The sequence below is a fragment of the Bison bison genome, unplaced genomic scaffold, assembly GCF_000754665.1.
Source record: "Bison bison bison isolate TAMUID 2011002044 unplaced genomic scaffold, Bison_UMD1.0 scf7180017864376, whole genome shotgun sequence".
Lineage (NCBI taxonomy): Eukaryota > Metazoa > Chordata > Mammalia > Artiodactyla > Bovidae > Bison > Bison bison.
The window spans coordinates 11,497,586-11,523,443 of record NW_011494948.1 but is presented as its reverse complement, the minus strand read 5'-3'; the positions used below and the strand labels follow the sequence as shown (position 1 = coordinate 11,523,443).

The window sequence follows — 25,858 nt, the reverse complement described above, 5'->3', positions numbered from 1 at the left end:
TCTATGACAAAGCATTAATATCAATATTTTATCCGCAAAGAAACTTTGGCTAAAAGGGTTAAGAAATGAGTTCAGGTTCACAAAGCTCATAGGCAGAGCTACAATTTGATCCCAGGTTTATTTGAATCCTAAACCTGCTTATTTATCTGTACATTTGTACTACCTCACTTAATTGAACAGGAAATAGAAAAGTCAACTGATCTGCCCAAAATCATATATCAAGGCACTGACAGACTTGAGACTAAATGGTATTAATTTGTTGGAGAGATCCTCTGGAGAAGGGAAAGGCTACCCAGTCCAGTATTCTGGCCTGGAGAATTCCATGGACTGTATAGTCTACAGGGTTGCAAAGAGTTGGACAAGACTGAGCGACTTTCACAGTACTCACTCACTCACCACACACCAGGAATTAAGGCAAGTACTTTTATGAGACTTCCAGATTTTCATTCCATTACCTCATTCAATAAAAAGTCTCACAATGGGCATGACCTATTAATTTCCTTTTCATTATCATATATCAGCCAAATGTTTCAACCCAATAACTCTACCAGATACCCCCTGTATTTCTACACAAATCCACACCATATAAAATATTCATTTCTACAGAGTACAATAAAAGCACAATGCAAATCTGCCACATATATTCTAATACATGCAAATTTAACTTTTGTGTTTCAGTCAATTATAGTAAATACTTTAATATGATATTATACAGAGAAACATTTTTAGAAAATGCCTCTCACCTGTTCTGAGCGGTCTGAATCACATTCTCGAGGTAAAGGATAGAGTGTTTCTTGTGATTGCTGAAGCCTTTCTTTTAATTTAGCATTTTCTTGCTCTTTTTGAAATAGCTGATCCTGAAGAGTAACAACACTTTGTCGGAGCATAGCTTCACTTGATTTTGTGGTTTCAAAACAAATATGTAATTCATTGTAAAGCTGTTTTAAAAAATATATCCAAATTTATAAATGATCCATAAATACATCTATATATACATACAAACAACATATGTCTATATATGACATACTCCTTGCCCTCAAGTTATCTTAATAGTCTAAGAGGAAAAGCAATATATAAACAAATGGGAAACCAAATGATATAACCACATGCCAATATAAAACTTCAATTGATGTTAAAAAGACAGTATGTAGCCAGTTGTAATATAGGCATATAAACATTTTCAGCTAGCTATATTAATCTTCATGAAAAAGAATGGAATTGAACTGAGCCATAATGATATTATAGAAACTGAATGAAAACAAAAAAGTCATTTTAAAGATAGAATAAATGCTAAAAAAAAAAAATTATGTACAGTGGTAGGAAGAAACAGGAAACGTAAGCTATATTAGCCTAACTGGACTCAAAATATACATTTGAAAGAAAAAAAATAAACTTTTATTGAGAGTTCATTAAAGTTGACTGATATATTCCCATTTAGTAAAACTAGCATCTACTGCTAAAGTAGAGGAGGAACAAGAGAATGAATAGTAGGAGACAAAGCCAGCCAACGAGATTGTAGCTGGAATGCAAAGACTCTTGAATGCCAGATTAAGGAAGATGGATTTGTTCCTGTAGAAAAGAGGAAATCACTGAAGACCTTGATCAGAGTGATAAAAATAGAATCAGTGTTCCAAAGTGATGACAGATAATTTAAAAATTTTTAATTCAAGGCAATATGAATTAAACAAATATTGAGGGTTTATCAAGACTGTGAGACAGTATAAGGTATATATGTGGTGGCATAGAGAGTCATACATGGTAAACAATGGTATTCCTCCAATACAAACGAACTTACTTGGTGATGAAAATCCTAACTTATGATTGTGATTTAATGATATATAATTCAATTTGTAGTAGCTGATTCTGATTTTTTCAAAATCTCTGTGTGTGTATATATATACATATTTGTTGATGACCCTGGGAATGTGACCCAAGAATTATATCTGCTTTATAATAAAAAAATAGGGCTAATAGTGAGTCAGTGAGGTTATAACAAAAGGAAAATCCCCAAAGACAGAATTTCAAAATTATGTTAATACAATAGGTTACATATTGTATTAACAATCTGTATTACAATTAATACAATTGTATTAATTATGTTAATACAATTAGGTTAATACAATAGGTTTCTAGGTTTGCTTATCCAGTTGAAGACAGGGAGGATCTTAGACTAGTTGACCCTGCTTCATGTGAAGAAACAACTACAGAAAAGTTGGCAGAATATTTTGTTTGTATGCAATAGTTTACTTTTTTAAGTTTAAAAGAAAAGATTTGTGAAATCTTTTTTTAAATGCTTTTCTTCAGATACATACTTTGTCATAAAAATAAGACCCTCCAAATCACTCCTCTGATATACAATTAGTTCAATATACTTTTTATTTTCTGTAAAGATTATACCTCTATATTAATATAAATACTTTAACCCATTTCACATTAAAGTCAGTCTAAAATAATTTTTATAAAGAAAGCGTTGTCTTTATGATTTATAAAGTATTGCAGAATAAAAATTTGTGCTTTTTCTCTTCCAATTACCTTTATACCAGGGAATATGTCCAATGTCCTTTCCACAGCTGATACCATCGGATATTCTAGAAGGGAAGAGTAGGAACCTGACAGCTTTGTGGAATGATGGAGGGATCAGATTGGGCCCTACAGTGACCTACCTGTGCTGTGTTGCTGCTTCCATGATTGAGTTCAGGGTAGAAAAGAAAAAAGCAAAATCTAAAGACAAGAACTAAGTTGACCAGAAAGAACTGAAGCTAGGATGAGTGCCCAATAGCATACAGAGTCACTTATTCAGTTAAAGATTATTTAACCCCTTTCCCTCTTATTTCTATGCTTTATCAATACTAACCAGTTTTTACCTAATCAGCACAACTTTTTGGAGGAAAATAACAGGACATAATATTACTTTAAAACATACAATTTTCAAATTATACCTCAGTAAAATTCTAATAAGAATCTACAGATTTCAAAAATTTAAGAACCTCAGGAACATCAGTTAGGATTGGCAACAGTTTCCACCCCATTGCCCAAGGTGCAGGTATAATGATAGAGTGTCATCAGGAAGGAGGACCAATTTACTTGCCATTTGTAAACGTGGCGTACTCTTCTCTTGCGTGTTATGACTTAGGACCTTCCTTCACAGATGTAAGGCTCCTAGGCCTATTCCTTCACGGAAAAAAGCTGTATCTTCATGTCTCTTGTCTCTTCTCTCCTTTTTTGCTTCCACAAAATTGAAGACTAACAGTGCTCCTCTTGTGTTTGCTATTTGGCTCTCTCAGCCATTAAATTTACACAGCTGTACTTCCTATTCAGAAGCTGCCCTGGCTTAATGTCAAATGACTGGGTGGGTTACTCTAGACACAAAGGCATGCTCTACATTCTCTGAAAATATCCATCCTTCCAAGCAGCAGGTGAAAAAACAAATAAATAAATAAAACCTTTTAAGAACCTGAAACAGATTATTTAGACCAGCCTTACTCCAGGAATTGGGACAAACTATTATTCTCTAATTCTTGCTCAAAATACACATCTCCTACTTGCCCTTTTCTTGATGGCACTTCACTTGTTTAATAGCAAAAAGATGACTCAACTCTGGACTTTGAGTAAAGAGCCATTTTTAATTCTCGTCTCCAGTCCACCAGTAAACATGGCCAGAAAAGCCTTCAAGGAGACTGTCTATTTTTATTTCTAACGTGTTTTTGGTGACAAAGCCTCAGGATGACAGAATGTTTGTTTCTCTAGGAGATCCTACAAAAAGGCAGAGGTTTAGGATGTTTTGGTCCCGTTGTTAGACACCATCTTACTCTCAACCCATTAATAACAGCAGAGTGAGTAAAAAAACTGTTCTCAAGTGATTAAATTAGCTAACACAAAAAATGCATTCATCTGCATAGGTTTTGGAATCCTGATAGGCATCCTTTTTCTCTATTAGCAATCACAATCATTTTCAGAAGTTTCCAGAGAGGCACTTTCCTCTAATAGTCCAAAAAGCTGGAATAGATCAGAATCTTTGGGAAGATTCTGGCCTATAAATATTTAATCATAGATTCCCATATGTACTTTAGAAGTATCAATCATTATAATACATAACAATTTACTACACTTACTGTTCTTCACATTCTTTTTTGTTGAAGAAATTAAAGTGAAAAAACATTAACAGGCTCACTAGAGGACATAAAGCAAGTTACCTCCAGAGATAGCACCCCACACACCAAGCCCTTTAATTTTCAGGGGCTTAGACTGAAGTACTCATCCTCTCATATTTTTATTAGTGTTGAGGAACAAGATGATACATTATTTACCTTAAAAATTTTGGAAATGTAAAAGCTTTGGGACCCAATGATCAAATTTCAAGAAGAATAGTTTCCACATAAGTATACTATTTGCTATTCTGACTGAGACAGTAAATTTTACAAGTGAAAGCTATATCTGTTTATAGCACAAAATGAGAAGAGAAAACTGATTTAACATGCAGTTTAATCTAAAAGTGTATATAACCTAACTCTTTATTTTCCTAGACTGATATTAGCTCATTACTCATGTAATTATCATTAAATAGAATAAAAACTGATAAAATACATACTTAGTACCTCCAAACATGTTAGATTATCAAGAAGATGAAAATGCTGATACAATTTTCATCTATATTTAAACCATACACACACACACACACACACATATATATATATATAGATGACATGCAAAGGCAGGAAAACTATTAAAACTTATATAAATGGTTACAGCATGCTCAAAGGAAGAAAACATATTAGCTTATTTTTATTCCTCTTGATGGGTGTTCTCTTCTAGAGAAGCCCCCACATTACGTGTTAGGTAAATCTATGTATGAGACTAATGATTTGTTATGGAGACCTCGTGAAAAACCTCTTTCCTGGGCTCAAAAATTTTTTCTTTGCTCTTCTAACTTTTGTCTCCCTTCCTCATTCCATTTATCCTATCACTGAAGGCAAGTGTTTTTCTCAGATAATAAAATAAATACTATGATATAAATCACCTTAATAAGTGAGAAAAAAGGAAGGGAAATGAGAGGGAAAAAAGACAGAAAGGAGAATTAAGAGAACAGAAGAAACAGCGAAGCTCCATTAGAAACAGAAATTTAAGAAAACATAACTCTTAGAGAAGTAAACTTAGGAGAAACTGGAGATAAACTATTAATGCAGTATTTTTTTGAATTCAACTCACCTGAGACTTACAGCTAGGTCCAATTAATTTATGTGAAAACATATTTACAAATCTTAATTTGTAAGTAAACAATTTCCTTTCATTGTTGTATGGACTACTTGATTACTCAAATTTATTGAAAAAAATCTAGAAAACTACATGTGGAAAAGAAATAAAGACAAGTATTAAGTAAAATGTTCTAGGATTAGAATGTAAGTTTGATGTAAATGAACACTGGAAGTCTGAAAAGTAGCATACTGTTTATTGATGATAAATAAAATAATGTGATCATTCCCAAATTTATAAATCCTTAACTCCATAGCTGAAATATTTTAGAGGTGGGGGGACCAAGTCTAATAAAAAAAAAATCTGCAGGTCAAAAAGTTTAAAGCTGCAATGCTGTAGCAAAATAGAGAAAATCAAACTTGTACACTCAGGAGAAACACTAACTAAAGAATACTGGTAAGGGCTCTTTTTACAGAGGATGGTAATAGGCTAGGCTCCCCTTTCATTAAAAAGAATGCAATGGAATTTTTTTGAATAACATTTAACTTAAATATCAAGACAAATTCTCCAACATTAAAAGATATTAATCACTGAAAGAATTTTGAGTAGAATGAATAATGCAAGCTTATAAAATCTATTACAGACCCATTAAGGACAAAACCACATTATTCTATGTATAACTGAATATTTTATAGGCTTTATAATACAGTTTAATATTGTGAGTTCTGGACTCGAACTTAGCTAGATTTGAGTTCTGCTACTGGTAGCTGTTTGACTTTAGACAATACTCCAAGACTCAGTTACTAGATCTATTTTTTTTAAAAAGGATACCTATATTAATATACCACACAGGGTGGGTGTGGGGCTTAAATAGTGAGGCAAAAGCCCTTTTCCCAGTGGCTGATACACAGTAAGCTCAATAAATGTTCACCATTATTAATATATTGTTGCTGGAGGTGACTTACGTTCATACCTCAGCTTAAATAATATATTTGCCTCCATGCTATTCATAAACAAAACATATTTCCATCACATCTCCCATTATTATAGATAATGATTCTTGGAAAGGACAATCATAATCCTGGGGGGAAGGTATATGTGGTTTCAAAAGTACATCAGATCAAAGTTCAGATTATAATATATATTCCAATAGGAGTACAGAAGCTCTACCTCTCCAAATTTAAAAACACCGACTCACTAGGAAATTTATGGCTTTGGCCATAGTTCACATAGAAGAGTTATAAGAAATCTGTCTCATTGATGTCTTATCTTCTCAGAATAAACATCATTGATACCACTTCATCAAGGAGAGTCCTTTTCTATCCCTAAACTAATAACCTACCCCAGGTATGTTCCCATTCTTCCTACTACTATTAGAACATGTATCATTATTGTACTTCCTATTTAATGTCTGTTATCAAACAGATTTAAGCTATGAGAGGTTAAGAATAAAGACAGTAAACAGGTCATCTATGCAGATAACTGGGGAAAGAGATTTCAGGCAATGGAACCACATACAAAGACCTTGAAGGTGAAGAATACCTGGTATGTTCAGGTGAAAAAACAAAGTTAAACATGGTCAAAGTGGAGAGTCTAAGAAGAGAAAGTAAAGAGGAGATCACAGAGATTAATGCAGAGCCAGATCATCTAGCATCTCACAGGGTGTATGTAGTAAGAACTCAGATTTTACTTTCAATCAGACAGGAAACCAATAGATAGAGTTTAAGAGAGGATTGACTTGATGTGACTAACCAAGTTTCAGCAAGGACATTCTGGCATCTATGTTGAGAATGAACTCAAAGTGTGTAAGGTCAGGAGCAAAGAAACAAAGTAGACAACTATTAAAATCATTCAGGAAATACAAGTTAGTGGTCATAGCAGGAATAGGGGGAAGTAGTAGGATTCCAGACACGCTTTGAAGGCAGAACAGACAGTAGTTTAGTTTTGAATATACGAAGTTTGAGATGCCTATTAGGCATCAAGTTAAAAGATGCTAAGCAGGCAATTAGATATACTCTTTCCTAGAGTTCATGGAAGAAATCCAGGGTAGCCAATCAAAACTAAGAGTCATCAGCATAGAGCAGTGTGATTTTGAAAGCCTAGGTGAGTGGATAAAATGGTATGAATTTAATTGCTTCTTGTTAGAAACAAAATCAGAGAAGGCAATGGCACCCCACTCCAGTACCCTTGCCTGGAAAATCCCATGGATGGAGGAGCCTGGTGGGCTGCAGTCCATGGGGTCGAGAAGAGTCAAATACGACTGAGCAACTTCACTTTCACTTTTCACTTTCATGCATTGGAGAAGGAAATGGCAACCCACTCCAGTGTTCTTGCCTGGAGAATCCCAGGGACGGGGGAGCCTGGTGGGCTGCCGTCTATGGGGTTGCACAGAGTCGGACACGACTGAAGTGACTTAGCAGCAGCAGAAAGAAACAGAAAAGGAACAGTTAGACATTGAAGGAACAAAATCACACAACTGTGATGTGTTGTCAGGCAGGAGAAAAAAAAAAGTGTTTCAAAGGACAGAGTTATAAACTGTGACAATGTGGCTGAAAAGTAAGGCAAGATGAAGACTGCCAGAAGACAACTGAATTCAGCAATGTGAGAGACACAAATGATTTTGAAAAGAGGAATTTTAGTGAAGTGAAAGTGGCAAAAACTTGATTGGAATAAGTTCAAAAGAGAATGGAAGAAGAGAATTTTGAAATAAGATAACTCTTTTAAGGAATACTGCTGGAAAAGGAGCAAAAGGAAGAGAGGGAAAGGGATACAGTAAGGTCAACAAAGCTTTTTGCTGTTGATTAATTGTTCTGTTCTTCCATGCAGATCAGAAACATAACAGCATGTGTATGTGTGTGTGTATATATAGTTATATATATATGTGTATATATATATATATAGTTATAAATGATCCAGTAGGGAAAAACAGATGCTGTCAAAGAGATGGGGAACACCTCTTTCTGTAGTCACGTATATAATAAAAACTTGAAGACGGAGACCTTGGTAATCATCAAGTTAAATGCTGTAAATCCACACTGTACTTTACATGCACCTACTGGAGCATGGAGAGGACAAGGAGGAGAGCAAGTGCTATACATACCATCATGGAAATAGACCCAAAGCATATAATTTGAAAACAAGTTTAAGGACAGGAAAACGGCAAATTAATATTTAAAATATCAAGTAGTTTGATTGGTGCTATGTGTTTAGGCACACAGATACACAGTATATAATACATGGAAAAGGTCTGGAATGACTATTTAGATGATTACCCCTGGGGAAGGAAACAAAATGAACTGAGTTGAATGGAAGAGAACTCAAATTGTTACACTAGCTTTATCAGTACTTCTATATCATTTCAACTTTTATAACAATATATTCATGTAAATTTTACATAATTTAAAAGGTGATATAATTTTAAAATATTCTGTTCTTCCAGAGGAACTCTAGGATACACTCTCAAATATTAAGAACAATAAAGTCTGGGGCAAGGGCTTCAGGCAGAAGGGCAAAGAACTTTTTTTTTACACACCTTTGAATTTTTGTAAAATGTATCACAAGCATGTATTACTTTGGTAATAATCACTTTAAATAAAAGTGTTTAAGCATTCAGTTATGTGAAATGATACTGAATCTATTAAAGTTCTCAGGTAGGTTATTTTTTAAAAATGATTGCTTTCTGCAAAGGCTGCAAAGGAAAATCAACCAAAAATTAGAATTAAGACTTAAACAATCTATCTTAAATTTTAAGTTAAGCAAGACTGAACAAGGAATCTTAGAACAAAAGATTGAAAAAGTAAATAGCACAAGAAATACTGCCTTTTTCTTCCACCTTACCAAGTTCTTTCTTGCTGACAGGAGAAACACCAAAAGTATTTGCACATGAGAGAAAAGCATTATGAACTTTAACAACAAGCAACCCTAAAGATACATTTTAATACAAACTGCGATGAGTTGGGGGCTTTCTATAGAAAATTAAGGGAGAAATGTTTGTGCTAAATTCATACACAATGAAAAAGAGAAAAAATTGAAGTTAAGTACTAATGTCTCAGAGAAGGCAATGGCACCCCACTCCAGTACTCTTGCCTGGAAAATCCCATGGATGGAGGAGCCTGGTAGGCTGCAGTCCATGAGGTCGCTAAGAGTCGGGCACGACTGAGTGACTTCACTTTCACTTTTCACTTTCATGCATTGGAGAAGTAAATGGCAACCCACTCCAGTGTTCTTGCCTGGAGAACCCCAGGGACAGGGGAGCCTGGTGGGCTGCCATCTATGGGGTCGCACAGAGTCGGACACGACTGAAGCGACTTAGCAGGAGCAGCAGCAATAATGTCTAATTTTTCAAGTCAATTTAGCAATGGAGTCTGGTTTAGAAACCAAAACACAATGGGCAATCCCACCATATAAAATAAAAGCACGGAAATATTCTATTCAAAGCAAAGAGGATGGGCACTGCCCTAATGTGTGGTACCATTCACGTCCTGAAGGAAACTTGAAGGGAACACAGAATTTAGTCAAAAAATCTCTGTTTTGAAGCATCATTTGTTTTTTTTTCATTTGAAAATACGTGTTTAAGGTTTACTTAATAGTTTCATTTCATATTAATTACTGATACTGAATTTTCACAGTATCAGCATTTTCTGGAAAAAGAGTAAGTTTAAATAGAAAAAACCCCAAGTAACATAGATTATACTGCTTAACCTCTCTAAGCCTTGGCTGCTTCAACTATTGAGAGGTAATAACATCAATCTCAGAGAGTTGATCTATGTAGAAACTAAGTCATTTCTATAAATATATATACTAAACAAAAACTTCAATAAAAGCATTTTTTAATTGCTAGCTATAATTATTGCTGCTGAATCAGTCAGCATACCTGTTCAGCTGGGTAAGACTTCTTGAGGGGCTCCTTAAACAACTATAAAGTAAAATGACTACTTAAACACACAAAACAAAGAGAGAAAAATCCTTGGCAAATATTGATCCTGAAGACCTCATCAGCATACCCATTTGTGTTTGTGCAGATTTGCCAATAAAATAATGCACAAATTCTATAATGAAAGACTGCTTTAGGTCATAAACTAGAATCATACTTGATGAATAAATTCCATTCCCCAAATCCTTCCTGGTCTGCAGGATGCAATCCTAGTATGTTTCACAATAGATATCAAAACTCCAATTTATAAAAACAATATTCTACAGAATAAATTTGCATATATATCTTAAATGTTTCAGCTTTAACAGCTATAAAGAAAACTCACATCCTTTTAAATATTACCAAATTGAACCATATTTCATTTTTAATTTTGAAGAAGCAAATAAAAGGGAGTAATAAAGAAATGTTGAAATGTGCAAAAATTTGAATTCTATATATTTTTATAAGTTCATGCATATAAATTTACATTTTTACGACAGAATAAAAGCATACTTTTTGATACGATATACTTTCAGCTGTGTGAACATCTTCCTGGTTCCTCAGTACTTTCTGTGTGTCCATATTCAGAACCTGAAGCTGCTGGATCAGCTCGGCTTGCTGTGCTGTATGTGCACTGTTCTGTTTGTAAAGATTCTGTAGCTCCTGCAACTCCTTCCTGTGCAAAGCAAGCAATACATAGAGAGAAGCATGAATAAAGATCATCTCAGTTAAATAATTGTGTTCATCTAAAGTTACAGATCAGCCTCCAATTTTACTGCAGGCAAACATGTTAATAAGAGAAATAACATATAAACTATTTAATATTTTTCACATATACCTAGCAAGTATTGATAGAGCACTATGACTTTCAAAGCCAAACACTTATCAGTTTTCTTTTATAGCTTGATCATAATAAAGTCCTCAATATACAGACATAGTACCACCTTCTTACTGAAATTAAGTTACACTTCAGCTCTAAGAATTGATACACACCGCTGCCAAAAATCTGATAGGGTAACTCAATGTTCATTTTATATTATACAGAATCTAAATGTAGTAAGAACAATCCCAAAGGTAAATTTAGTTTTCAAACAAAAATTTCTTAAAGCACAACTAGTTCGCAACTTCAGAGGCCTGAGCTGGGATCCCTGTGACTCCTCTAATTGAGCCTGAAGGAAATGATGAGACAAAAACGTCAGAAGGAAGGGGAGCAATACAAGGTGTAATCAGTTCTTCCACCCCACCCAGGGTGGTAAGTAGAAGGACAAATGAACTGGAGGGATAGTATTCAAGGCGTAAGGGTCCAAGAAAACCATACCTCTGGATACAGGGTTCCAGATTTCCGTGGTGGTGAATCCACCACATATAAAACTGGAACATGTTTTCTAAAATAAACTTGCAGAGAAAAATATTTACATTTATATTTCATATAAATATAAAATATATATAAATATATATCACAGTGCATATTTTGAAGACTATTTTTAATGGAAACTTTTCTTTACTTATAACCCCAAACTGGTGATTCATTCATGTAAGACAAATCTTAAAAGAAAGAAGAAACATAAAAGATATGCAGACACTTGTTCAATATGGACGACTATTAATATGGGAGAAATGAGCTGTGTTTTTTTTTAATCTATTTTATTTATTTATTTTGCTGTGCTATAGGCTTGTAGAATTTAGTTCCCTGACCAGGGAATGAACCCAGGTCGCAGCTAAAAAGGCTGAGTCCTAACCACAGGACTGCCAGGGAATTTCAGAGCTCTGCTTTTTCAGAGGTTTAGAATATTAATGCTCTCCAGATACAACAGCAACCCCTAAACCCACACAGATACATGTAGATAAACCATCTGCCTTAGTCCTTTTGATATTAACAGAACAACACAGACTGGGTAGTTTGCAAATATCAGAAAGTTATTTCTCATAATTGGGCAGGCTGGAAGTCAGACATGAGACTGCCAGCATAGCCAACTGAGGGCTCTCTTCTAGGTTATAGACTTGTTATATCCTCGCATCTAGTGGTGGAAGGCAAAGGAGGCTCTGGGAGGTCTTTTTCAAAAAAGCACTATTCTTTTGTGAGGGTTCCACATTCATTACCAAAGCACCTCCCTGAAGACCCACCTCCTAATGGCATCATATCAGGCATTAGAACTCCAACATGTGAATATTGGGTAGACATAAACATTCAGACTAGAGCACTTTTCTGTACTATTCAAGAAACTGAAATCTGCAGAAAATAGTAATCAAAAAATGGTGGAAGGGAAAGAAGAGAATCAATAACGGCACAATACCTTGAGAAAATATAAAACGAGAGAGGGAGGGAAAAGACCCTTAGATTATTCTTCTCTCACTAACTCTGCCATTGAATTGAATCCCTCAAGTAAGGAACGAGTACTTAACCTTCACAGTCTGTATTCTAGGATACATGGGATAAGACAGTTGTTGAATGGATGAAATGAAAATGATAACATAAAGAAGGACTGTTAAGAAAGAACGATATCAAATAGCAGTAAAATATATAAGGAGAAAAGTTATTTGGAAACCTAAAACTATGTAAAATAAAATTAATTGATAGGTTCAAACTTGAGAAGTTCCTCCAGACATGGACTAAAAAAAATAAAGATATGGGTTGAGCTGAGAGCATGCTGAGAACTAATGACATTTCTATCTCAGGAAGAATGTTGATTAAAAATATTGTGTTGCTGATTTACAATGATGCTAAGGGACTGAATGAGCCACAGGATAAATTATGAAAAAATGTTCCCGTAGACATCAAATTTGATAGCAAAGACTGACAAAGGGTTTCGGACAGCTTCAAAAGATTATTTTGCAGTTAAAAACCCTCACTGTTACGCAAAAAAAAATTTGCTTCTTCATATTACATGTGCCTTTCTTCTATCCTAGGCCTTCCCAGGTGGTGCCAGTGGTAAAGAATCTGCCTGCCAATGGAGGAGATGCAAGAGACACGGGTTTGATTCCTGAGTTGGGAAGATCATCTGGAGAAGGAAATGGCAACCCACTCCAGTATTCTAGCCTGGAAAATTCCAGGGACAGAAGAGCCTGGCAGGCTACAGTCCATGGAATTGCAAAGAGGCAGACATGACAGAGTGCACACATGCAGAATTTCTCCTCTCCTAAAACCCAAACAGGAACTGGTAGACATCATTAGTAATAGGCCACTCTAATGGCAGAGGGCAAAAAACAAAGGCAATTCAAGCAATGACTCTTTTAAAACCCTTGCCAGGATATGACATGTGTCACATTCACTCTCATTCCACAGGCTAAAGTAAGTCACATGGCTAAATCTGATGTTAATGGGGGAGAAAGCATACTTGAGCAACAGAGAAGGTTTTGGTAAAAATGGACCTTTAAGGTGAATCAACTCCGAGTACAGGAATAAACACAGATGAGTAGGAAAGTTAACTGATGAGTACTGAAGCAGTATAAAAACCTAAACCTAAGTATCTTTAGGCACAGAGATGAATGTTATAAATCTTGAGACACAAAATTAGGAGTTAAAATGGTTGAATGTATGTATTAAGTATACACAGCATCATGTCAAAACCAACTAAAAATGAAATGTAGTTTAAAAACAAAAAAACCACCTTCCAAAGTTTTTTCATGCTATTTCTTTCTTAACTTTAGAAAGTTGGTTAGTGGTTCTTATAGAGAAGAAAAAATTATCTGAGATTTAATAATTCCCTCAATTTAACATCAGTGTCTTATTTACCATTCTATTATAAAAACTAAATTTATTACCTATAAATAAAAATGCTCAATTATAGTCCCTTTTATCTAAAAACCCATTTGCCTACTCTTCAATCTATAAATATGTTTTGAAAAAAACAAAGAATTATTCTAATAAAATTTTACTGGGTATTATTTCTCCAGGATTGTATTTCAGCGTGATTTTGCCTCTGTTTTCTTTGTATTTTTCTATATTAACATGTACCGTTATATTAAAACAATTATGTACTTTGTTATCATATAAATACAAACAAAAAAAAAGTAGCAGTGATAGCATTAATTTCAGAGAAGTTGGAACTCAAGGCAAAAATAATCATACAGAAAAAAAGTACAAAGTATAATTCACAATAAAAACAAAAGAACTTTGTTGGACACTTTACCCACCAAATCATAGCACATAAAAGAAAAGAACACAACAAAAACTAATAAGCAATAAAAGGAAAATCAGTTGTAAACTATATGGGAAAGATTCCATTTAAAATAATAACAAAAACCATGTAATAACTATGAGTAAATTTAAGAAGAAATGTCAAAACTCACACGAGGAACAAAACATCTCATAAGGACACAAAGGTATTGAAACAAATGGTATGGTGTCCCATACTCTGGACAGAAAAACTGACATTATAAAGATTCAATTCTCCTTCAGTTTGCTTTTCAATTTGATACCCTAATAAAATAACAAACACAAAATAAGCCAGTTAAACTAAAGTTTACATGGAAAAATTAATAAGCAATAAATGCCCAGGAAACCTGTGAAAGAGCAGAAATGGAGAATGCATCACATATTCTCTTATCCAATTTTCATCATCTCTACAATATTACTTACTCTCTAGTACTCTCAGCCTACTCTCTGGCCTGAAAAGCCAATCTCTACAGACTACATTACATTGGCTCCCAGTCTTCTGTGTTTTAATTTGAGTAGGTGAAAGTGCTGGCCAACGATTAGAGAGTAAAGGAAAAAGAGGTCATGGTATTTCTTTTCCTAGCTCCCTCTCCACTAAGCCACTGTTGGCAGTATCTCTGTTCCTCTATCTAAGAATACTTCTATGAGACAGCCTTCCTCCCAGGGCTAGACTTGTCACAGAGATCTGCTAAATCTTCTCTCACAGTGGGAGAAGGAAAAGGTGGGACGAGTTGAGAGAACCACAAGGAAACGTGTACATCATCATATATAAAATAGATACCCAATGGGAGTTTGATGTATGATTCAGGGAACCCAAAGCTGGTGCTCTGTGACAACTTGGAGAGATAGGGTGGGAAGGGAAGTGGGGAGGGGGCTCAGGAGAGAAGGTACACATGTATTCCTATGGCCAATTCATGTTGATGTATGGCAAAAAGCATCACAATACTGTAATTATCCTCCAATTAAATTAGGGGGAAAAAAGCTTCTCTTCTTGGCCCTTCTGGCCTAGTTGGTAGTAATAGTTGATGATAAGAACTCTGACAATAGGGAATGCACTCAGAAAGGCAACCTAAAACAGTATAATGTCTGTGAAATATACACATGAAAAATTATGAGAAATAAAAGCAATTAATAAACTAATGGGAAAAAATATTAATAGTTATCTTATACCATTTGAATGTCTGAACTACACAACAGAGATTAGACTGTTTAAGAGATTTCCAAGATAAGCATGCAAGATAAATAGTATATACTGCAAAAAAGAAAATTTCAAGTAAATACATGAATCAATGTAAAATTTAAACAAAATAAAAAGAACAGTTTTGAAAAGTACTGAGAAACTTACAAACTAAGAGCATCAAGCAAAGACTAAGAGCTGTTTTATTGGGAGGAAGATAGGAATAAATAATTTTCAGATTTCTTCTAAAATTAAGATTCTATTACTATTTAGAATTACCTTTTTGACTTCATCAATTATTGACTTAAAAAAATTATACCAGGAGTGGATAAAGTCAATCATCTGTCATCTGTGGAGATATACTTTTCCACATCCCTATAATACGATCTTTAAAATGAGAAACTATGGTTTTTTTTATCATATATAGACATATGTGCATCTATAAATGTATATATAATATATATTAATCTATTAACCAAGCAAAACTCCTGCCCATATATATATATATATAAAACAATACACTAAATATATACAAGTAAATACTAAGTCAGTTAGTCAGTTCAGTCACTCAGTCATGTCTGACTCTTTGCGACCCCATGAATTGCAGCACACCAGGCCTCCCTGTCCATCACCAACTCACAGAGTTCACCCAAACTAATGTCCATCGAGTCGGTGATGCCATCCAGCCATCTCATCCTCTGTCATCCCCTTCTCCTCCTGCCTTCAATCTTTCCCAACATCAGGGTCTTTCAAATGAGTCAGCGCTTCGCATCAGGTGGCCAAAATATTGGAGTTTGAGCTTCAACATCAGTCCTTCCAAAGAACACCCAGGACTGACCTCCTTTAGGATGGACTGGTTGGATCTCCTTGCAGTCCAAGGGACTCTCAAGAGTCTTCTCCAACACTACAGTTCAAAAGCATCAATTCTTCGGCGCTCAGCTTTCTTCACAGTCCAACTCTCACATCCATACGTGACTACTGGAAAAACCATAGCCTTGACTAGATGGACCTTTGTTGGCAAAGTGATGTCTCTGCTTGTAAATATCTGTGTATACTATAATTATATGAAGTTAATAATACTTTTTAAAATTTATTTATTTTGCTGCTGCTGCTAAGTCGCTTCAGTTGTGTCCGACTCTGTGCGACCCATAGATGGCAGCCCACCAGGCTTCCCATCTCTGGGATTCTCCAGGCAAGAACACTGGAGTGTGTTGCCATTTCCTTCTCCAATGCATGAAACTGAAAAGTGAAAGTGAAGTCGCTCAGTCGTGTCTGACTCTAGCGACCCCATGGACTACAGCCGACCAGGCTCCTCCGTCCATGGATTTTCTAGGCAAAAGTACTGGAGTGGGGTGCCATTGCCTTCTCCATTATTTATTTTAATGGAGGCTAATTATTTTATAATATTGTGGTGGTTTTTGCCACACACAGACATGAATCAGCCATGGGTTTACATGTGTTCCCCGTCCTGAACCCTCTCCCACCTCCCTCCCCATCCACTCCCTCTGGGTCATCCTAGTGCATCAGCCCTGAGCACCCTTTCTCATGCATCGAACCTGGACTGGCAATCTGTTTCACATATGGTAATATACATATTCAATGTTATTCTTTCAGATCATTCCACTCTCGCCTTCTCCCACAGAGTCCAAAAGACTCTTCTATATATCTCTGTCTCCTTTGCTGTCTCGCATATAGGGTTATCGTTACCATCTTTCTAAATTCCATATATATGAAATCATACATTATACAATATACATTATATAATTAATGTATATACATTAATTATTGTATGTATAATAATTAATGTATGTACAATATAAATTATACAATATACATTAGTATATTGTATTGGTGTTTTTCTTTCTGGTTTACTTCACTCTGTATGATAGGCTCCAGTCTCATCCACCTCCTTAGAACTGATTCAAATGTGTTCTTTTTAATGGCTGAGTAATACTCCATTGTGTATATGTACCACAGCTTTCCTATCCATTCATCTGCCGATGGACATCTAGGTTGCTTCCATGCCCTGGCTATTATAAACAGTGCTGCGATGAACACTGGGGTACATGTGTCTCTTTCAATTCTGGTTTCCTCGGTGTGTATGCCCAGCAGTGGGATTGCTGGGTCATATGGCAGCTCTATTTCCAGTTTTTTAGGAATCTCCACACTGTTCTCCATAGTAGCTGTACTAGTTTGCATTCCCACCAACAGTGTGAGAGGGTTCCTTTTTCTCCACACCCTCTCCAGCATTTATTGCTTGTAGACTTTTTGATAGCGGCCATTCTGACTGGTGTGAGATGGAACCTCACTGTGGTTTTGATTTGCATTTCTCTGATAATGAGTGATGTTGAACATCTTTTCATGTGTTTGTTAGCCATCTGTATGTCTTCTTTGGAGAAATGTCTGTTTAGTTCTTTGGCCCATTTTTTGATTGGGTTGTTTATTTTTCTGGAATTGAGCTGCAGGAGTTGCTTGTATATTTTTGAGATTAATTCTTTGTCAGTTCCTTCATTTGCTATTATTTTCTCCCATTCTGAAGGCTGTCTTTTCACTTGCTTATAGTTTCCTTCGTTGTGCAGAAGCTTTTAAGTTTAATTAGGTCCCATTTGTTTAGTATTGCTTTTATTTCCATTACTCTGGGAAGTGGGTCATAGAGGATCCTGCTGTGATTTATGTCGGAGAGTGTTTTGCCTATGTTTTCCTCTAGGAGTTTTATAGTTTCTGGTCTTATGTTTAGATCTTTAACCCATTTTGAGTTTATTTTTGTGTATGGTGTTAGAAAGTGTTCTAGTTTCATTCTTTTACAAGTGGCTGACCAGTTTTCCCAGCACCACTTGTTAAAGAGATTGTCTTTTCTCCATTGTATATTCTTTCTCCTTTGTCAAAGATAAGGTTTCCATCAGTTCAGTTCAGTTCAGTTCAGTCACTCGATCGTGTCTGACTCTTCACGACCCCATGAATTGCAGCACGCCAGGCCTCCCTGTCCATCACCAACTCCCAGAGTTCACTCAAACTCACATCCATCGAGTCGGTGATGCCATCCAGCCATCTCATCCTCTGTTGTCCCCTTTTCATCCTGCCCCCAATCCCTCCCAGCATCAGTCTTCCATAGGTGCATGGATTTATCTTTGGGCTTTCTATTTTGTTCCATTGATCTATATTTCTATCTTTGTGCCAGTACCACACTGTCTTTATGACTGTGGCTTTGTAGTATAGCCTGCAGTCAGGCAGGTTGTTTCCTCCAGTTCCATTCTTCTTTCTCGAGATTGCTTTGGCTATTTGAGGTTTTTTGTATTTCCATACAAATTGTGAAATTATTTGTTCTAGTTCTGTGAAAAATACCGTTGGTAGCTTGATAGGGATTGCATTGAATCTACAGATCGCTGTCGGTAGTATACTTATTTTTACTATATTGATTCTTCCAATCCATGAACATGGTATATTTCTCCATCTATTTGTGTTCTCTTTGATTTCTTTCATAGTTTTCTATGTTTCATAGTTTTCTATATATAGGTCTTTTTTTTCTTTAGGTAGATATATTCCTAAGTATTTTATTCTTTTCACTGCAATGGTGAATGGAACTGTTTCCTTAATTTCTCTTTCTGTTTTCTCATTATAAGTGTATAGGAATGCAAGGGATTTCTGTGTGTTGATTTTATATCCTGCAACTTTACTATACTCATTGATTAGCTCTACTAATTTTCTGGTCGAGTCTTTAGGGTTTTCTATGTAGAGGATCATGTCATCTGCAAACAGTGAGAGTTTTACTTCTTCTTTTCCAATCTGGATTCCTTTTATTTTTTTTTTCTGCTCTGCTGTGGCCAAAACTTCCAAAACTATGTTGAATAGTAGTGGTCAAAGTGGGCACCCTTGTCTTATTCCTGACTTTAGGGGAAATGCTTTCAATTTTTCACCATTGAGGATAATGTTTGCTGTGGGTTTGTCATATATAGCTTTTATTATGTTGAGGTATGTTCCTTCTATTCCTGCTTTCTGGAGAGTTTTTATCATAAATGGATGTTGAATTTTGTCAAAAGCTTTCTCTGCATCTATTGAGATAATCATATGGTTTTTATCTTTCAATTTGTGAATGTGGTGTATTACATTGATTGATTTGTGGATATTAAAGAATCCTTGCATTCCTGGGATAAAGCTCACTTGGTCATGATGTATGATCTTTTTAATATGTTGTTGGATTCTGTTTGCTGGAATTTTGTTAAGAATTTTTGCATCTATGTTCATCAGTGATATTGGCCTGTAGCTTTCTTTTTGGGGGGCATCTTTGTCAGGTTTTGGTATGAGGGTGATGGTGGCCTCATAGAATGAGTGTGGAAGTTTACCTTCCTCTGCAATTTTCTGGAAGAGTTTGAGTAACATAGGTGTTAGCTCTACTCTTAATTTTTGGTAGAATTCAGCTGTGAAGCCGTCTAGTCCTCGGCTTTTGTTTGCTGGAAGATTTCTGATTACAGTTTCGATTTCCGTGCTTGTGATGGGTCTGTTAAGATTTCTATTTCTTCCTGGTTCAGTTTTGGAAAGTTACACTTTTCTAAGAATTTGTCCATTTATATATGTCATATATATATATATATGACATATATATATGGACATTTATATATGACATATATAAACATAATACATATTTATGTATATAAATATATTACATATTTTACATGTAGCACCAGAAACTGAAATTGTGCTTATACAAGTATGTGATAAACATTGTGATTTAAATAGCTTAAAATTTAAAATGTACACATGCATATACATGTGTATACATGTATGACATTTATGTATATGTATATGTGTATATACTTTTATGATTTTTTCTAACACTATTTTCTGATGCAGGTCATTATAAAATAAATTAATAGGTAGTTTAAAATCTTTCAAAACATTTAAAAACACAAGTTTTTCAAGTACTTCCACTTTATAAGCAGTACTATAAAATTAAATATTTTGATATAGAAAAAGTATTTCACAAACTAAAACTATTTAGCATATGTGCTTCTCTGGTGGCTCAGATGGTAAAGAATCTGCCTGCAGTATGGGAGACCTAGGTTTGATTCCTTGGTGGAGAAGATCCTCTGGAGGAGGGCATGGCAACCTGCTCCAGTATTCTTGCCTGGAGAATCCCGAAGGACAGAGGAGCCTGGAAGGCTACAGTCCATGGGGCTGCAAAGAGTTGGACATGACTGAGCAACTAAGCACAACACAAAATAAAAAGTCAAAACTGGATTACTCATTTATTACTCACTGTAATAATAATGAATATTATATAATGCAAGGGTAAAAATTTTATAAGGAAACTATGAATGAATGAATACATCTGAAACAGGGATACTCTTTGTGCATGCTTTTTCCAACCCTGTGGAACCTCCAACTGTCCCACTTAATTCCAGATAGTTCCAATACACAAACGTAGGTCTCACAGAAGACAAACACTGTTGTCATTCTGGAGTGTTAACAATAAATATAAAAATGCTGGCATTCTGCATAACTAAGGACATTTCTACAACATTAAATTAAGGAGTCAGAGTACTTGCCTGACCAAGGTAATATCCATATCCTTCTGCATAAGTTCTGTCTGTTTATTATTCAGCTCTAATGATAGTGCATTATATTTGCTCTGTGATACTTCAATTTCTTGCCTTGCTTCAATTAAATTGTCTTCAAAGGCCTAAAAATAGAGCATTCATATCACAATCAAATATAATAAATATTAAATAAATAAAAGTCTTTCATATTTAACTAAAAAAAATCCACAAAATAAGTGAAAAATTAATAGTGTTTTCAATTTTACTTTTTTTTTCATTTAATTAAAAGAATGTTAGTACAATCAAAGAAACTTTATATCAGTCACAGGTCATTTTTTTCAGAAACTGTAAAAGTAACATGGTCTCCTGGTGTGAAAGTTAAGAATCTAAAGCAAATAAAATTGAAAATCTATGTAGAAATTTACTTATTAAAATTTCAATAAAGGAAGGACTGTACAACAAAAAGGTTGCTAATTACATGAATGAAAAAAGAACTCATTAACTTAAATATTGGAGAAGGCAATGGCACCCCACTCCAGTACTCTTTCCTGGAAAATCCCATGGACGGAGGAGCCTAGTAGGCTCCAGTCCACGGGGTTGCTAAGAGTTGGGCACGACTGAGCGACTTCACTTTCACTTTTCACTTTCATGCATTGGAGAAGGAAATGGCAACCCACGCCAGTGTTCTTGCCTAGAGAATCCCAGGGACAGAGGAGCCTGGTGGGCTGCCGTCTATGGTGTCACACAGAGTCGGACTTAAATATTACTCAATAGCCGATATTTTATTATTGCCTTAATTTTAAATGCAGATACATAAACACACTCAGAGAAGAAAAAAATGGTGCAGCAAAAAAATAATAAGTTTATAATGTTTCAGATTCAGATCATGCTGAGTTCACTTACTGTGGTGAAAGTTCACCTAAAGTTCTTCAAACCTTGCCTTTTCCTCATGATAATTTTGTAAACTGTGTTTTCACTTTGAAACAATTTTAAAATTGATGTTACTTTTTTTCAAAAATATAAAATCTAAATTATTTTCATAAAGTATTAAACAAATATTTTATCTAAAACTAGTAAGTGAAAAAGTGAACATCGCTCAGTCATGTCTGACTCTTTGCAAACCAATGGACTATACAGTCCATGGAATTCTCCAGGCCAGAATACTGGAGTGGGTAGCCTTGCCCTTCTCCAGGGGATCTTCCCAATTCAGGGATCAAACCAGATCTTTCACATTGCAGGCAGATTCTTTACCAGCTGAGCCACAAGGGAAGCCCAAGAATACTGGAGTGGGTGGCCTATCCCTTCTCCAGTGGATCTTCTGGACCCAGGAATTGAACCAGGGTCTCCTGTGTTGCAGGTGGATACTTTACCAACTGAGCTATCAAAAATACATCATACATTCATTATTTCCAATCCAAAACTGAGCAACAAATTTTAGGTCAAGCACTAAAAATCTATTATACTCTAGAAATGCTCTCATACTCCATATATTCACTGTGTAGTAACTTGAATGAATTTTTGAAGAGAAAAATACTGGGTTTTAGCCAAGATAACACTGCAAGTACATGCGTATTTCATTTTATCATGTTTCCTTTTATTGCACTTCACTGATACTGCATTTTTTTACAAATTGAAGGACTGTGGCAATTTTTCGTCAAATCTATCAATGTAATTTTTCCAACATTTGCTCACTTCATATGTCTGTTACACTTTGGTAATTCAACTCTTTCATTATTATTATATTTGGTACGGTGATCTGTGATGAATGATATTTGATGTTACTACAACTTACTTCTTCCCTCTTGGCTCAGACAGTAAAGAATCCACCTGTGGATTACAGAACACCTGGGTTCAGTCCCTGGGTTGAGAAGATCCCCTGGAGGAGGGCATGGCAACTCACTCCAATATTCTTGCCTGGAGAATCCCATGAACAGAGGAGTCTGGTGGGCTACAATCCATGGGATCGCAGAGTCAGTCATAACTAAGAGACTAAGCACAGCACTACAGCTACTAAAGGCTCAGATGATGGTTAGACTTCTTTAGGAATAAAGTGTTTTAAAATAAGGTTCGTAAATTGATGCTTTAGACATAATGCTTGCACACTTAACAGACTACAGTATAGCATAAATATAACATTTATATGCATTGGGAAACCAAAAAATTTGTGTAACTTACTTCACTGCAATATTCACTTTATTGTGGCAGTCTGGAACCAAACCCAAAACATCTCTGAGGTATACCTGTACTTCTTAAATTCCCATTTATTAGAAAAGAGTAATTGTATATATATATATATTATACATATATACATACATACATACATATAATATATATGTAATATATGTATAATATATACATACCTACATATAATATATATGTAATATATGTGTATAATATACATAATTATATATAATACATATATATTATATATATATATACACAATTACTCTTTTCTAATAAATGGGAATTTAAGAAGTACAGGTATATATATATATATATCAGTAGGTTTGTGGATGGATGGAAGAAAGAGATAGAGAGACAGAAGGAAAGACGGGAGGAAAGGGAGGCAAGAGAAGGGATGAAGTGGCTAATCCTTTTTATCCAGTTCACACCCCCCCCACACACACACACAACTTTCTCCAGTAAAGCACTACTCTGTTCTCTGAATTTATGGATTTGTTTCTGTTTATTTATTTTATTTTTGTCTTTTTATATTCTACAAATCAGTGAAATCATACGGTGTTTTTCTTTCTCCATTAGACTGCCTTACTTACATAATAACCTCAAGGTTCATCCGTATTGTCACAAATGGTAAGATTTCATGTTTTTGACAGCTGAGTCGTATTCTACTGTGTGTGTGTGTACATATGCACATATGTATACCATATCTTCTTTATCCATTCATTGGCTGATACAGACTCAGGTTGTTTTCATATCTTAGCTATTATAAACAGTGCCACAATGAACATAGTGGTACATATCTTTTTTAATTAGTGCCTTTGTGTTCTTTAAACAAATACCCAGAAGCAGGATAGCTGAATCATATGGCAGTTCTATTCTTAACTTTTTGAAATCTCCATACTGTTTTCCACAGTGGCTGCCAATTTACATTCCCAACAAGAAATATAAGACTTCCCTTTTCTCAACATCCTTAACAGTACTTTTTATTTATTTTGAAAAAGAGCTATTCTACAAGGAGTGAGGTGATACCTCACTGTAGTTTTGATTTGCATTTCTGTAATAATTAGTGATGTTGATCAACTTTTCATATGCCTGTTGTCCATATATACGTCTTCCTGGAGAAAATGTTTATTCGGGTAGTTTGTCCATTTTTAACTGGGTTGTTTATATCTTGTTGAGTTGTATGAGTTCTGTATATTTTTAGATTTTACCCTTTATCAAATATATCATTTGCAGATATCTTTTACATTCAGTAGATTGTCTTTCATTTGTAGATGGTATCATTTGCTATGCAAAAGCTTTTTAGGATGATGTAGTTCAGTTAAGTTGCTCAGTCGTATCCAACTCTTTGCGACCCCATGAACTGCAGCATGCCAGGCCCCCCTGTCCATCACCAACTCCCAGAGTTTACCCAAACTCATGTCCATGGAGTCGATGATGCCATCTAACCATCTCATCCTCTGTCATCCCCTTCTCCTCCTGCCTTCAATCTTTCCCAACATCAGGGTCTTTCAAATGAGTCAGCGCTTCGCATCAGGTGGCCAAAATATTGGAGTTTGAGCTTCAACATCAGTCCTTCCAATGAATACCCAGGACTGACCTCCTTTAGGATGGACTGGTTGGATCTCCTTGCAGTCCAAGGGACTCTCAAGAGTCTTCTCCAACACCACTGTTCAAAAGCATCAATTTTTCTGTGCTCAGCTTTCTTTATAATCCAACTCTCACATCCATACATGACTACTGGAAAAACCATAGCCTTGACCAGATGGACCTTCAGTACAATTTATTTTTGCTTTTACTTCCCTTACCTGAAAAGACATATCCAGAATGACATTGCTAAGACTACTGTCAAAGAGCATACCACCCAAGTTATCCTCGAAGTTTTATGATTTCATGACTTACATTTAAAATTTTAATCCACTTTTCTTTTGTGTGTGTATGGTATGAGACAGTGGTCTAGTTTCACTTTTTTTTCCCCCATGTGGCTGTCCAGGCTTCCCAACATCATTTATTGAAAAGGCTATCCTTTTTCCATTGTATTTTCATTGTTCCTTTGTTGTCTATTAATTGCCTGTATAAGTGTGTGTTTATTTCTGGGTTCTAAATTCTATTCCACCGATGTATGTGTCTGTTTCTCTGAAAATACCATCCTGTTTTGATTACTATGGCTTTGTAGTCTAGGTGAAATCATGGACTGTGATACCAATAGCTTTGTTCTTTTTTCTCAGGATTGCTTTAGCTATTCAAGGTCTTTAGTGGTTCCATTATAAATTTAAGAAATTTTTGTTGTTTGTGTCAAAAATGTCCTTGTGATTTTGAAATGGATTGAATTGAACTTATATATTTTTAGGTCATATGGATATTTTAACAATGTTAATCATTCCAACTCATAGGCAGAGAATATTTTTTAATTTATGTATTTTTTCCAATTTCTTAACAATGTTCAGGTCTTTTATACTTTTGGTTTAATTTATTCCTAAGTATTTCATTCTTTTGTTTTGATTATAAATAAAACTGGTTTTCTTAATTTCTCTTTCTACTAGATCTTTGTTCACATATATAAATGCAACACAGGTTTGTATGTTGATTTTGTACCCTACCGCTCTGTCATATTTATTTTTTCTAATAGCTTTTTTTGTAGAGTTTTTTCTTTATCATTTTATAAAATCATGTCATCCACAAACAGTGACACTTTTACTTCTTTCTTT

General features: G+C 35.1%; 1 protein-coding gene across 1 annotated transcript in view; it reads right to left on the bottom strand.

Moving 5' to 3' along the window:
- The window catches only part of CNTLN (centlein, centrosomal protein), a 354,792-nt gene that overhangs the window by 193,304 nt on the left and 135,630 nt on the right, over positions 1–25,858 (bottom strand). Inside the window, exons 7-9 of the mRNA XM_010857100.1 lie at positions 20,979–21,112; positions 10,616–10,778; positions 744–938 (exon numbers count right to left, since the gene is read on the bottom strand). Of these exons, the coding sequence (XP_010855402.1) occupies positions 744–938; positions 10,616–10,778; positions 20,979–21,112 (492 nt within the window). The remainder of the gene's footprint in view (positions 1–743; positions 939–10,615; positions 10,779–20,978; positions 21,113–25,858) is intronic.